Below are 15,782 nucleotides of genomic sequence, written 5' to 3' on the forward strand. Positions count from 1 at the left end.
GGAGCAGAGTGGAGCTGGTGCTAAAGGAGCAGAGGGGAGCTGGTGCTACAGGAGCAGAGGGGAGCTGGTGCTACAGGAGCAAAGTGGAGCTGGGGCCACAGGAGCAGAGGGGAGCTGGTGCTACAGGAGCAGAGTGGAGCTGGTGCTAAAGGAGCAGAGTGGAGCTGGTGCTACAGGAGCAGAGTGGAGCTGGTGCTAAAGGAGCAGAGTGGAGCTGGTGCTACAGGAGCAGAGTGGAGCTGGTGCTAAAGGAGCAGAGTGGAGCTGGTGCTACAGGAGCAGAGGGGAGCTGGTGCTACAGGAGCAGAGGGGAGCTGGTGCTACAGGAGCAGAGGGGAGCTGGTGCTACAGGAGCAAAGTGGAGCTGGGGCCACAGGAGCAGGGCGGAGCAGGGGCTACAGGAGCAGAGTGGAGCTGGTGCTACAGGAGCAGGACGGAGCTGGGGCTAAAGGAGCAGAGTGGAGCTGGTGCTACAGGGGCAGAGTGGAGCTGGTGCTACAGGAGCAGAGTGGAGCTGGTGCTACAGGAGCAGGGCGGAGCTGGTGCTACAGGAGCAGGACGGAGCTGGGGCTAAAGGAGCAGAGGGGAGCTGGTGCTACAGGAGCAGAGTGGAGCTGGTGCTACAGGAGCAGGGCGGAGCTGGGGCTACAGGAGCAGAGTGGAGCTGGTGCTACAGGAGCAGAGTGGAGCTGGTGCTAAAGGAGCAGAGTGGAGCTGGTGCTACAGGAGCAGAGGGGAGCTGGTGCTACAGGAGCAGAGGGGAGCTGGTGCTACAGGAGCAAAGTGGAGCTGGGGCCACAGGAGCAGGGCGGAGCAGGGGCTACAGGGGCAGAGTGGAGCTGGTGCTACAGGAGCAGAGTGGAGCTGGTGCTACAGGAGCAGAGTGGAGCTGGTGCTAAAGGAGCAGAGTGGAGCTGGTGCTACAGGAGCAGAGTGGAGCTGGTGCTACAGGAGCAGAGTGGAGCTGGTGCTACAGGAGCAGGGCGGAGCTGGTGCTACAGGAGCAGGACGGAGCTGGGGCTAAAGGAGCAGAGGGGAGCTGGTGCTACAGGAGCAGAGTGGAGCTGGTGCTACAGGAGCAGGGCGGAGCTGGGGCTACAGGAGCAGAGTGGAGCTGGTGCTACAGGAGCAGAGTGGAGCTGGTGCTACAGGAGCAGAGTGGAGCTGGTGCTACAGGAGCAGGGCGGAGCTGGGGCTACAGGAGCAGAGTGGAGCTGGTGCTACAGGAGCAGAGTGGAGCTGGTGCTACAGGAGCAGGACGGAGCTGGGGCTAAAGGAGCAGAGTGGAGCTGGTGCTACAGGGGCAGAGGGGAGCTGGTGCTACAGGAGCAGAGTGGAGCTGGTGCTACAGGAGCAGGGCGGAGCTGGTGCTACAGGAGCAGAGTGGAGCTGGTGCTACAGGAGCAGGGCGGAGCTGGTGCTAGAGGAGCAGAGGGGAGCTGGTGCTAGAGGAGCAGAGGGGAGCTGGGATCACAAGAGCCTTTGTAGGTACAATATCTACTTGGCCTGCAAAATCTGCTTGGGTTCGCCTTTGGATGTTCATGTTCTGGGATTTCATTGGACGGGAATAGGAGCGAATAAGACAATTGGTCGTTCCTCTTGCTAAAGCTGAAGTTTAAACCTGAGCTAATCTGACCTCCGATCATATATGTTGTTGTAGAAATGTAATAACTGACAGTTAAGGTTTTATCAATAATGGAGTGACAGGAGCAGAGAGAGAGACCATATTTTACTACTGGTATATTACTATATTTTATAAGTACCCTTTGTAACAATCATAGAAGTTTAGTTACCTCTTAACTTAGTAAGTATAATCAGCAAATGTGAATTTATCAGCCATATTCAGCACTGCCTCTCAATTTTAAAGGTCCCATATCATGCTATTTTTCCCGTTTCGTAGTCTAGCCTAAGGGTTTATCTGATAATAATAAGTGTTGTGCAACATCCATAACATAATAGTTATAAAATATCACTCTTATCTTGGACCCCGCTCACAAACCCGGAAATGCAGACAGCTTAGTCTGAGAATTGCCCCCACCCTCGCAAAGAGCGACCCGCCCAATCCGTGATGTAGACTCAGCATGAGCGTGCATCCCCAGCCCACCCCGTGACGTAGCCTAGCGTGGAGACGGTGGGGTGTAAACAGAGGCCGAAGCCGACACAGCTGATAGAGACTGTTCTCTAGCTAAAGACTGCAGGAATCAATAAAAAAAAACACTTTGGGCACATATATGAGGTACCATTAGCTCTGAAAAGTTGATTTTGCATGATATGGGCCCTTTAAAATGTTTAAAATACTGATCAATGATCACAAAAACACCGCAGCCTTATAATAAAAAATAAACACTGATCATATCTTTAGCTATGTCATCAAAATGCAACATTTTGCGCACCCAAGCCGATACTGTAGGCCGAGTAGATGTACCTACAATGTACCTACACCGTGCACAGACAGCTGGACACACGGGGAACACATGGGGAACACACTGGGGACACATGGGGGGAAGATGGGTGGGAGGGAGGTCCGGGTCTACCATCTTTCTCTTCTGTGTGGTGAAGCTTGGATGGATTCCTCCTGCCAGAGCGCCATTTACCCAGGCGCTTGAAGAAATTCTCCTCCTCCTCCCGGCCGTAGTCTGGGCCTACAGCGCCCCCTTCTGTCAGCTTCACCGCACTGGTGAACTTCACCTATGCCGGACAAAGGCACACACATGCAGATACAAATAATGTGTATGTATATATATATCCATATGTATATATATATGTGTGTATACACACACACAGACACAGACACAGACACAGACACAGACAGACAGACACAGACACAGACACAGACACAGACACAGACACAGACACAGACACAGACACAGACAGACAGACACAGACACAGACACAGACACAGACACAGACACAGACACAGACAGACACAGACACAGACAGACAGACACACACACACACACACACACACACACACACCAAAAAAAAAATCACTACTTGGATTCAACTAAGCAAATACAGTAGGTAAAAGCCTTCTACTGAATACTAACATAGGTGATTGTCTTACAGCTGCAACACAGTATTTAAACCCAACTATGTGGAAAGACAAATCCCGTGGTAATGAAAAAGATGTCAGTATGTTTGAGAAGTGCCAAAACATTGGCATCAAGCAATACAGGATCAATTGGTGAAATTGTTTTTTTCCCCGGACAGGCAGAGTATAAATAGGCTGGTTTCTTAGATTTAGTTAGATTTTCTGACTTTCTGCTGGTGAAATCAACAATTTTGGAAAGCCCTGCAAAGCAACTGTTTTTGTGATTTTGTAAATAGAACTGAAGCTATATTATATGATTGAAGGGTTAATTATACTTTTTATCCTGCATGTACTGTGTAATGTTTAGTTGTTATCTGACCTTGGAGCTCTGGCGTATGAAGGAGAGGCGATCCACAGAGCTGATGTCCAACAGGTCCTCCACCCCATCCGTCAACCCCGAGAGGGACGAGCGCTTCAACCAGTTACCTGAGGGAATATCAGCTGTTGAACATGTTCAAATACACTATAGCCATGTTTCCACTGGTTCACTTTAGAGCAGATCGGTTAATTTAAGACCGCGGAGACTGTCTCAAACCAGTCTATACAAGCAATACAAAGGGGGCCGTGAGAGGTCTATTTCCACTGTCTTTCAAACATGCAGGCAGTAAACCACTTTTGAAAATCTTGATCCTGACCTGTTGGCATAGACCTACTTAAAATCTTCCCCTTGTCTCCAAAATCCTTGAAAGGGTTCAAGTTAAGCCATCTACAGGACAAGTTTTCCAGTCAGGGTTCAGAGCCGACCACAGCACTGTAACGGCACTAGTTAAAGTCACAACAGTAATTATGTGTTGCTAGCTGCTGCTGGACTGTCTCAATCCTGGTTATGTTGGACCTCAGTGGAACATTTGACACCATTGACCACAACATTTTATTGCAGTGGTTAGAATGTAGGTGTCGGAGGGACCGCCCTCAACTGGTTTAAGTCCTATTTATCGGATAGGTGCCAGTTTGTAAACCAGAGCTCCTCATCTTGTTCTAAAGAAACCACCGGTGTGCCGCAGGTAACATTATCAAAGAGCATGGCATTAACTTCCACAGCTATGCAGATGACACACAGTTGCATTTATTTACTGATCAAGTAGACTGACTTGTGTGAAGGATATAAAAACCTGGATAACACTTATGATCTGCTTCTTACCCTGAAAAACATGAGGTTATTGTACTATGCCCTAAACACCTACGAGACTCTTTATCCAACCAGATAGTCACAGTGGACAATCTCAGTGTAGCCTCCAATTCTACTGTAAGAAACCTTATGAAACCTCTTATTTGACCAAGACCCTGTTCAAAACGCATACAAATAAAGCATGTAAAACATCAAACTTTCAACTGTGTAATATAGTTAAAATCAGCTAAATCTTGCCTAAAAGCTGAAAAACATATCCATGCATTGTAACGTCTAGATTAGACTACTGTAACTCCCTGCTCGCAGCGTGTCCTAAAAGCTCCATAAAAAGCTTTCAACTGGTTAAAAATGCAGCAGCAAGATTACTAACAAGAACTGGCTCCCTGTCGAGTTTATAATCAAATTTAAAATCTTCCTCCTGACTTACAAAGCCATAAATGACATGGCCCCATCCAACCGTAACCTCAAACATGCTCTAGTAACATATCATCCAAGCAGAGCACTTCAATCTAAAAATGCTGGAATTCTGGTGGTCCCACCAGAAAAAGCACAGTAGTAGGTAGAGTGTTTAGCTACCAAGCTCCTGTGTTATGGAATCAGCTCCCTGACCATGTTAAAGAGGCAGACACAGTCTCTTCATTTAAGACCAGGCTTAAAACATCTCGCTTTGAAATCGCTTATGGTCAGGCCAGTTAGGATAGAAATAAAAACGTACGTATGGCAACGTTTGTATGGCAGCTTGAGAACTATCTGCTGTTTCCTCCTACTCTTCCTATCAACAATAATATAGTGTGTGCATTGCTGTTCACATGTTTCTCCTTCGTCCACAGTGGTACTGTTTCAGACACTGCTGACACTGACCTGTAGCCCCGGATACTCCTCTACTGCCTGGAGGAATTCTCTCTACTCTAGATTAACGGATCTTGCTAGATGAGCCACCCTCTCTCCTTCTTATTGGTTCTGGCTTTACAGTCTATCTACATAAAAGTGCGTCAGCCTGCCATAGGCCGCACTGTGGTTCTCCCAAACTTTCTGACTTCTCCCAAAGAGTTTTGCAGTTTTTCCTCACCGGGAAGGAGGGTCAAAGGACAGGGGATGTTGGTACATTTTTTAATTTCCTATGAACAATGTTTAAACTGTTTTTCACTGTAGCTCTTCGAGGCAACTGCTGTTGGGATTTTTGGCATTACAAAAATAAATAGATTTGAATGATTAAAAAGAGTAATTCTGATAGATTCAGAGCCAGGACCTGAACATGAAGACTCCGCCATTAACAGAACTGTTCCAAAACACTCTAAAGCAAACCAGTCAGGCGGCCATGGCAAGTAGAAACGTGGCTTATATCCAGGGTACACATGCGAACTGAAAGCATCTCAGTGGGATATTAGTTCACACAGGACATACGATATGAACGAACAACAATTTTTATAAATGCAAATTATATGCAAGATGGTTAAAAAGCAGTAGAGGAAATGCCAAACAAAATAGTGGACAAACATGACACATAGAAGACACATATCTGATTATGGTCCATACGTATGACAGAGAATGTGAGTGGGAGTTGGGTGGTTCCACGGTACGCTGGAGGAGGGACAGAACACACCAAAATGTTTGAAACCAAAGTTGAATTTCATTTAAAAATGACAATGGTAATGTATGTTCTAAAAGTCTAAAAATTTTAGAACGTACATTACCATTGTCATTTGAAATTAGAAAATAAACTGATGAGGTGCACCCTGAAATCAGTGTATCAGTGTTATTTGCTTAAGGTATAGAGACATTTAAATTTGTATTTATTTATTTTCATTCAAAACAAAATAGCCCCAGACTTTAAATAACATTTGAACTTCTCATCACTTCTTCCACTAATCTCATTATCATTAATAACTTTTGTATATTGTCAGTAAAAAATATTAAAGCTAAATAATAAGTCTCAATTACTTTACAATATAACTTCCCAATGTACTACAATTTTCTACTGTTGTTATTTTAATCTCTCTGTTTTGCTGTGCAAATATTGTAAAATTGTGTGTGCAGCAAGTCAAATATGTAAGTACGCAGGTGAGAAAATAAGTAGGAAATACGGTAAGTAGGAACGTATGTGTGTGAGTATGTAATAAGTAAGAAATGAAATACAATGTTGTTGGAAATGTGAATGTTGAATGAGAATGTTAAAACTGTATATATTTTGTGCTAATAAGGAAGAAATTAAATAAATACATAAGTAAATAAGCAGTAAATAAAACCAAAAGGTAAATAAAATAAATGTTTGTTAGTGTGTTCTTACCGATGGGTAGTTTGAGTTTCTTGCGCAGAGAGATGCGTCTTGAGCGTGACCTGGACCTGCGCTCTGTCGTGTTCCCGGAGTGTGCGGTGGTGCACTCCGACGTGTCCTGCTCTGATTGGCTGCTTGTGTCGCTGGCTGCGCTCTGCGACTTGAACATCTTCCTCCAAAAATCCTTTCTACCCAGGAGAGCACCAGGTATCTGCTCCTCGCTACAGGAAAAGAAACACATTTTGCTAAATACAATTAGAGAGTTGTGTTTTGTTTCATTCACACATCGTACGAGTAATCCTGCAAATCTATTCAAGACTTCAGATGTTGGACTGAGATGCAGGGCAACTAAATTACAATTATATATATATATATATATATATATATGTATGTATGTATGTATGTATGTATGTATGTATGTATATATATCATGTATATGGTATATAGTATAAACACAAACAGGACAGGTAGAACAAAACCAGAAAACCAACAGCATATTCAAAGAGAAAAAAGAGCAGCTCATGAAATGTCCAGAATATAAGACAGCAGTCCGGCATAAGTCCCTCTATGTAAATTGACACTTTTAATATGCATATATTTTACTCAACCATCACATTTAGAATCTGAACAACTATTTGACCATTACAGCGTTAGTAGGCAGGCCCCATTACCTACATTAGCTCCAATGCATGCTCTGATCCAAGATGGCGCCTGTGTTCGGCCGCGCCACTGCTCGACTCCTGTTATGCCGCTTATTTGTGATGATCGTTACATCGTATGCAGTTTTATCAGCCCAGACATTAGTCTGTTGTGTGTCTGCTGTGCGGGTTTATGACCTTTTCCGCATCAAAGCGACGATGGAGTCGCTTTTCGACACATGGGACAGGTACAAACAAGCTTTTCCGCCACCCCTTGTTTGTCCACCCAACTCACCTGACGTTTTGCTGCTGTCCCGAGGCCCAGGGAAAAGGAGGAAGCAGAGGAGACGAGGCACAAGGTCTGGTGTGCAAGTCAAGCGCAGACGAGCCTTGTGTTCGGAGCACACGAGCCTGGACTTTGGGAGACGTGCTCGGTGCTTGCGCCTGGTCCCGCTCCTCGATGTTTGCGACTGTTTGCCGTCGCCGTCTTCGCCGCCTGCCCGTGTCATCGTGGCTGCTTTCCCGCTGCCTGCCCGTGTCATCGCGGCTGCTTTCCCGCTGCCTGCACGGGTCATCGCGGCTGTTTTCCCGGAGCCTGCCCGTGTCATCGCGGCTGCTTTCCCGCTGCCTGCACGGGCCATCGGGGCCGCACCGGTCCTGGTCCTGGCTTGTTGAATGCCCGTTCAATTGCCAACAAAGCGTTTTCCTTGAATGAACTTTTTACAAGACAAAACCTTGATTTCATGTGTCTTACGGAGACATGGCAGAGAGAGGGTGAGTTTATTCATCTAGATGAACTCTGCCCACCTGGCTGCTCCGTTTCTGCGATGCCTCGCCCTGGTCGACGTGGAGGAGGTCTGGCAGTTGTGTCCCAGGACCGTCACATGTGTAAAGTCATCGACTCACACACTTTCACTTTCTTTGAATCACAGATGATTAAGGTTGGTTCTTCAAGTCCTTTTTACTGTGTTTTAGTCTACCGGCCCCCTGGTACTGCTGCTGTCTTTTTAAAGGACTTTAGTGACTATTTATCTTCTATTATAAAGCTGGAAAATGTTTTAATTCTTGGGGATTTTAACATTTGGGTCGATGGCTCAACATGCCCTGCTATCTTTTAACCTTGACGGAAACATTTAACTTTGAGCAGCATGTCTCAGGTCCCATTCACCAAAAGGGACAAACTTTAGACCTGGTGTTTTCACTTGGCCTGAGTGTTGCTAACCTCTGTGTGGAGGATGTCCATATGAGCGATCATAGCTGTGTTTTATTTGAATTGAACTTTTCTCCTGAGCCTGTGCCCTCAAACATCAGGTCTCAGAGGCGCATTATCACTGCAAATACAGCCGTCCAATTTTCTGCTGTATTTGATCCTCATTTGTTTATGAATTGTCTTGATGTGGACAGCTTAGTTTATTCCTTTAACAGCCAATGTTTATCCATTTTAGATCAGGTGGCACCTGTAAAATCCACTGTGTCATCACAGAAAAAAGCTTGTCCTTGGATAAATGAAGATATCCTAAACCTAAAGAGACTATGTCGGAAAACTGAGCGTCTGTGGAAAACCTCTAGTCTTCAGGTCCATAGGTCACACCTCAGAGATCTTGTGTCATCTTACAATGAAATGATGGAAAGTTCCAGATCTGATTACTTCCGCCAGCTAATAACATCCAACAAGAAAAAACCCAAAGTGTTGTTTGACACTATAAATTATATTGTTTGTCCTTCAGCTGCAGTGACTCCTGTTACCTGCAAAGCCGACAGCAATGAATTCCTCAGGTTCTTTATCGATAAGATCAAGTTGATCAAAGACCAAATCCCACTCCCATTGTCTGATAAACCTGTTTCTGTGGAGCCTGTTTCCCAAATCTGGTCTTCTTTTAAGCCTGTCACTCTAGAAGACATCTCAGCTCTGGTGACCAAGATGAAACCCTCCTCTTGTACATCAGATGCCCTTCCCTGCAGGCTCTTCCTCAAAGTGTTTGATGTTATTGGCCCCTGGGTTACCAAAATGGTAAATCTCTCTCTTTCTACCGGTGTGTTTCCTGGTCCATTTAAACATGCCATGGTTGAGCCTTTACTGAAAAAAACAAACTTGGACCCGACAGACCCAAAAAGTTTCAGACCTATTTCAAAGCTCCCGTTCATGTCCAAGATCCTTGAGAAGGTGGTCTCTGAACAATTGTCAGATTTCCTTGATCAGTCAAACATTCACGACTCTTTTCAATCTGGTTTCCGCAAACATCATTCTACGGAAACCGCATTGTTGAAAGTGTCCAGTGACATTATGATGTCTGCTGATTCTGGGAAATGCACGGTTCTAGTTCTGTTGGATCTGTCTGCTGCCTTTGACACTGTCGACCATCATATCCTGTTGAACAGACTGAGGGACCTGATTGGACTATCGGGGTCAGTTCTTCATTGGTTTTCCTCATATTTATCCGGTCGGAGCTTTAGTGTTGCTGCAAACCAAATAATGTCTGATTCAGCTGATCTGTTGTGTGGAGTTCCACAGGGCTCCATCTTGGGTCCCGTCCTATTTCTGCTTTATATAATCCCCCTGGGAATGATCATTAAAGAGTTTAGTGATGTGTCCTATCACCTGTTCGCTGACGATATTCAGCTATATTGCTCTTTTAAACCTTCTGAGATCCAGAAGCTGAACTCCTTGGTCAGTTGTTTAGTGCAAATAAAACAATGGCTGAGTCAAAACTCCTTGCAGATAAATGCTGACAAAACAGAAAGTCTGATTATTGCCCCTGATGATGCCATTCCAGGGATAAACCAGTACTTGGGTGTTTTAGGCCAGACTGCTAAACCAAGTCTTAGAAACTTGGGTGTTGTCTCTGACAAAGACATGTCTTTAGAGCACCACTCCAAGCTGTTGATGAGAAACTGTTTCTTTCAGTTGAGGAAAATCTCTAAGCTCAGGAAAATGGTGTCTCAAACTGACCTGGAAGTTATAATTCATGCATTTGTGTCTTCACGTTTGGACTATTGTAACAGTTTGTTTTCCTGTCTTAACAAGAAGGAACTCTCTCGTCTGCAGCTGGTCCAGAACTCTGCAGCGAGTATCTTAACCCGCACAAATAGAAGGGCCCACATTTCACCCATTCTCAAAGCCCTTCACTGGCTGCCGGTCTCCTACCGGATACAGTTTAAAATTCTTGTTTTAACTTTTAGAGCTTTAAATGGTCAGGTCCCTCTGCGCATCAGCGATCTGATTAAACTGTACACTCAATTTTTATTTTTTGTAAGGCCCAAAATCACAACAACAGTTGCCTCTGAGGGCCACAGGGAGAAATGAATCAACAATGTCTGTGGTGGCGATGGAGTCAGACAATGTCTGTGGTGGCGAGGGACGATGTCCCAGGGTCCTCTGTCCTTAGACTCTCCTTCTCGGCCAGGAAAAACTACAAAAAAAAACTCTTTGGGAAAAAAGCGTAGAAACCTGGAGGAGTTCCAGTGAAGGAGAGATCCGACTCTCACAGACGGACAGACGGACACGAGGAGACTGGAGCTGGACCCACTCTTCAGGCAGAAGAGGGACCGACTGAGGCGAACTGGACCCACTCTTCAGGCAGAAGAGGGACCGACTGAGGCGAACTGGACCCACTCTTCAGGCAGATGAGGGACCGTCGGAGTCGAGCAGGACCCACTCTTCAGGCAAAAGAACTTCAGATCAACAAAGTGTCTAAAGCAGGCCTGGCCAACCCGCGCATGCGGCTCTTTTACGTTCAGATCAACATTTGTGTTGATATGACACAAGCGCGGAGGCGCTCACTAAGGTCCTTGGACCAGAAACTGTTGTTGGTTCCTCGCACCCGTTTTCGGACCAGAGGAGACAGATCCTTCCAGGCTGTTGCCCCCAAACTCTGGAACGATCTTCCGTTCTCCTTACGGTCACTGGACTCAGTTACTGCTTTAAAGGGTCAGCTTAAAACCTTTTTATTTAGTCAAGCCTTTTAAATGCACTTGTTTTACGGACTGATTTTACTGTATATTGTTGTATATGTATTGTTCACTGTAAGTTTTTTGTGTTTTTATTGTTTTATTCTGTGTTTTGTGAAGCACTTTGTGACCTCTGTCTGTGAAAGGTGCTATATAAATAAAATTTACTTACTTACTTACTTTTCAATGGGAGAGTTCAAACATCACATACTTTTACAAACAAGGGCTGATTAAACGACTGACAACCACTCTGCCACACGTGAGTAACAGCAGAGCAGAACTTTGAAAACATAACACTAGCACTGTAGACATTACCAATAATTACATTTTTATGCAAAATCAACTTCAACTGATGACATTTTAACTTTATTACAACGGGCAACAAGGTCAAACTTCTGACCTTTAGTGAATGGGCAAACACTAACCACTGAGCCACAGTCATTACACACATATGTCACACATATTGTGTCATTAGGCAAGCAACTCCAGCCACATTGCCAAATAGAGTGCTTTGAGTGCCTTGAAAGTGGAAAAGCGTTTTAAAAATATACTGTGATAATAATAAAAAATATCATATACAAAGGAGACATATTCTGAATTTTTTTTCCTCCTCATAGTTTACTCATAGTTGAATTGTGATCCTGCATATTTATGTAATCTTGGATTGTCCTGCAACTGAGGCTCGAGTGCACAGTACAGCCCTGTTTTCACCTACCCCTTATCCCCACAAATCTCCATCAACTTGTGATTAATTGAAAAATTAGGACTGCAAGTGATAGGTTGTTCTAAAATGGCACATAGCAACATTTCAAAAATAAACAGGTGTAGGATATGCAGATGTCCTCCCCCTGTTGCCATGGTGACAGGAATGCGGTAAAGTTGTTATCAGCTGTCCGTGTGGAGTTTTACGGCCCTCAGAAGAAAGAGGACGTGATAGCGACAACAGAGACGCTCTGAACTTTGAAAATAACTTTTCATCAAATGACTTCTTTTGGATTACAGAGAGTAACGATCTCTCCAAGACAAACGCTAAAACGCTGAAAGACTATGCGGTTTTAGTGGTTTTAATTGACAATCATCAAATTGCAAAAATTTGTCCACCAGATGACTTTACATGTACATATTGTGATATCGTGTTTAACATGTCATTTTAACTGTTTCATAACTTGTTTTGTGGACAATTTTACCTTTTTGTGTAACTCTTGTGGCCTAAAGCCAGATCTCATCTCCTTATCAGCTCTGACCCCAGCGTGCATGCTGATTGGCTGAAGCCACGGCGCCAAAACCCCCCGTGGGGAAAGACAAAAGGAAAGAGCAGGGAGTTACAGACCCAGTTCCATCTGAGCTCCAGAGAGAGTTCCATCCGAGTTTCCTTCGAAGCTCGACCCTCCAGGGTCCCACCAGCAAGGTCCATGAGGCCTTGGGAGCAGGCCTCGGGCCTAGATAGCGTGAGCGATGCTACGCTAAGGGACAAAGACTTTTCCAAGAGAAGCTAATGTTCCCTCCTGGAACTAAGAAACCTGTGCCCGTTTTAAAAACGTGATTGATGCTGCATCACGCAAAATCAAGCAAGGACCTTTTGCAACTTTTTCAAGTCCACAGCCTTTTAGACCAGCCACATCGGTGGAGCAGCACGACCTTTTCATTCGGGAACGCCTCAGAGCCAAGGAGAATGCCTCAGAGCCAAGGAGAACGCCTCAGAGCCAAGGAGAATGCCTCAGAGCCAAGGAGAACGCCTCAGAGCCAAGGAGAACGCAGATCGCAGAACCTGACCCAGTCTTTCTTTGGCCAGACAACGTCAGAGCCGAGCTCCAGAGCAGCCCTGCCAGCGTGTGGACTGAGCTGCAGCGTGACCCCTGAGTGAAGCCTGGAGGAGACACGAACCCCACGCAGGCCCGTCTCCTCAGGATCACAGCTTCTGGTTCCGTTCGTATGAATGCACTTCACAGGCTGGCTGAATTTCATCTTAGAATTAACTCTAACACACACCTAGATAGAACCATCATGTCTAGTGTATTCCATCTGTTATCGACTCATTTGCATATTCCTAATTCATATTTATCTGTTTAATTCTTTGGTGATTAAATCTTCATAACCCACATTTGGTTAATTGTTCCTTCATTTCCAGAAAAGGGGTCAATGTCACGGTTACGTTCTCAAACCTTTAGATCAACGAGCACATTAATTTCTAATTAATGAATTAATTTAGATATCTGATTATAGAGTTGTTAAAATTGCCGACTACCCGGCTGGTGCCCCATTCTTCTCTTAAAATATGATTCAAACTTACCCACACTTAGGCAGTGTGTCATGTTTGAATTCTTGAACAATTCTTTAATTAATATCAACCTTGAATGCCCCCCCCCCCCATCACAAGTAGGTGGACATTCATAACCTTACAGTACTTGTACTAGTATGTTACGCTACACATGTAAATGAAAATCTGCTGCTGAATTTGATGATAATTCTTTCAAATGGCGGGCAGGAGTTTAACTCTTCATACGATCTAAGAAGAGTCCATGCTCATGATCCACAAATGCACCTTATCCCCATTTGTTTGGGATTGTCTCCACATGCATGTCATATTAATCTCAAGTCCTTTCAACTGACAGCAATCATGTCTTTTGAGTTGAATAATAACTTTTGTTTAATCATGCTGTCAGCAAAGATGTTGAAATTGTTGCCAGAGTTTGTTTCTTGTGGTTAAACCCAGGTAAGAACCACTGCAATCTGACAGTTAAACAGCAGATTTTATCGCATAATTCAGACCTGTCCTAAACTCCAGGGATTCTAGAATGTTGTGACATTGTAGCAGAGCAGTACCTCTTGGGGCCTGAGCACTTGTTGTCGTCTTTCTCGTCCGACTTCTTGGTGGTGGTGACCTTCTCTGCGCTGTCCAGAAGCGCGCTGAGAGCCACTCTGCGAAACACGTTCCCATGAGCCTCCTTTATGAACTGCACTAGCTGACGAATGTCACAGTACAGGCCCTGGAAAGGGACGAGGATGGAGAGAGAGCGAATGGGATGCAGAGAAGAGAAGAGAAAAGGAAGGGAAGAGAAGAGCGTGAGTAATCCCCTGCTCCAGCTTGTGTGTGGGTGGCCTCGGATTTGGTGCCAAACTTAAGCCAGTCCTCGGCTGTGTCTCATCTTTGGCCAGTGTTTTGTTTATAAACCCCTCAGGGTGTCCACTGTATTTCATAACCAGGTTTCGATATGGAAGATAATGTGTTTCATCAGATTTTGAATTTCAAATGCAGGTGAATTCACAATACACATTTTCAATATGTTTTTTTCTTAGATCAAAACTTCAAAAGGAAAAAAAAAACTCTGAATAATAATTTGTGAAAAATTTGCAACAAAGATCCAAGATGCCAAGACTTTAGCAGATGAATTTGTGTAACTGAGGAGGAAAATGTCTGTTTCCTATTGGCATTTCTCTTATGTAGAAAGGGTTTACCAAGGGTGGACTGGCATATGGGGCTACAGGGGAATTCCCTGGCGGGCCGATGGGTAAGTGGGCCAGTGTGGGCCGAGCTGCTGTTTCGCTACAAGGAAGGCGTTGCAAGGCGCCATCTGCCTCGACCATCTCAACCTTGACTAGAGATATGTGGTTGCCGGGATTTCCCACAGGTCAAATACTCCGGGATCGGGATGAATTTGAGCGAGAGTGCCCCTGTCCCTTTGTAATTGTAACCGGACAAAGCTTTGACCGTGTGAGTAGAACAATGCAACGCTGGTGGAACTTTATGAATGAGGCTGAGTGCGATGTGAATGCAGAAGCCATAAACCTCAAATTCTAGACCTATTTGAAGCTGTACTCTGCTATAGTGTGTGTTAAAGTTTGTTTAAATCAGTGGTTCTCAGGGTGAGCGTCCATAAATGGGCCACAGAGACTTGGCTATTGTATTGACCTTATTCCACCCCACCCACTTTTCCCTCTTTTCCTACGTGATCAGCACTGCCATCGTAACCTCACTTCTGGTCCAACGAAAACGCCATTGGTTTAAATGGAAAAGTCTCGTAGCTAAATATGCTATAAAGTAGACTGATTTGTGTAAACTGTCCGATGTTCATATGCACCAACAAATCAACAATGCACCTATTCCCTGGGCGGCCCGAAAATGTAAAGTAATAATAATAATGATAATAATAATAATAATAATAATATGTAATTGCTTATGTATGTAGAGAAACAAAGACCTAGAGAGATTTAATGTGACACAGAGGCCAACATTTCCATCTGTTAAGCAAAGCAAATGCATTACCTACAATGAAAACAGAGGGAGGTTAAGAGGCTTTTTGAAAAATGCAAACATGTAATCAACTTAATAGGTTGTGTTCACATTCTACAATTTGATGATAAACTGAGGGCCAAACACTCTATGGGAGATTCGCCGTTTTTGAAAGAAATCTCCATAAACATTGAAACTTCTCATTATTTGTTTGGGATTGGTTCCACAAACTTGTCGTATTAATCTCATGACATAAGTCTCTTTCTGCTTTTTAATTTCATCATGAAATGGTGAGAAAAATCATCCGACCAGTTGATGATGGAAATATTTACAGGATATTTTGAGGTCCGTAATCTATTTTTTACTACCCCAAAAAAATACCCTATTGGTTAAAATATATTTGGTTTAAAAATGAAAACTTTTTTTACATGAGATGCTGTATTCAATCAGTGTTACATTAATTTAAAGGT

At 44.3% G+C, this 15,782-nt stretch overlaps 1 protein-coding gene across 20 annotated transcripts in view; it reads right to left on the reverse strand.

Moving 5' to 3' along the window:
- The window catches only part of unc80 (unc-80 homolog (C. elegans)), a 126,438-nt gene that overhangs the window by 59,567 nt on the left and 51,089 nt on the right, over nucleotides 1–15,782 (reverse strand). For 14 of the 20 annotated variants that reach the window (XM_072447046.1, XM_072447007.1, XM_072447080.1 and 11 more), the window contains 4 exons: nucleotides 13,905–14,068; nucleotides 6,508–6,716; nucleotides 3,411–3,517; nucleotides 2,535–2,688 (listed from right to left, as the gene is read on the reverse strand). In XM_072447046.1, the coding sequence (XP_072303147.1) occupies nucleotides 2,535–2,688; nucleotides 3,411–3,517; nucleotides 6,508–6,716; nucleotides 13,905–14,068 (634 nt within the window). The remainder of the gene's footprint in view (nucleotides 1–2,534; nucleotides 2,689–3,410; nucleotides 3,518–6,507; nucleotides 6,717–13,904; nucleotides 14,069–15,782) is intronic. The other 6 variants (XM_072447099.1, XM_072447057.1, XM_072447094.1 and 3 more) reach the window with 1 other exon arrangement.

The sequence above is a fragment of the Eucyclogobius newberryi genome, unplaced genomic scaffold (assembly GCF_026437365.1).
Source record: "Eucyclogobius newberryi isolate DKJ021-1_F unplaced genomic scaffold, fEucNew1.0.hap1 SCAF_1, whole genome shotgun sequence".
Taxonomy (NCBI): domain Eukaryota; kingdom Metazoa; phylum Chordata; class Actinopteri; order Gobiiformes; family Gobiidae; genus Eucyclogobius; species Eucyclogobius newberryi.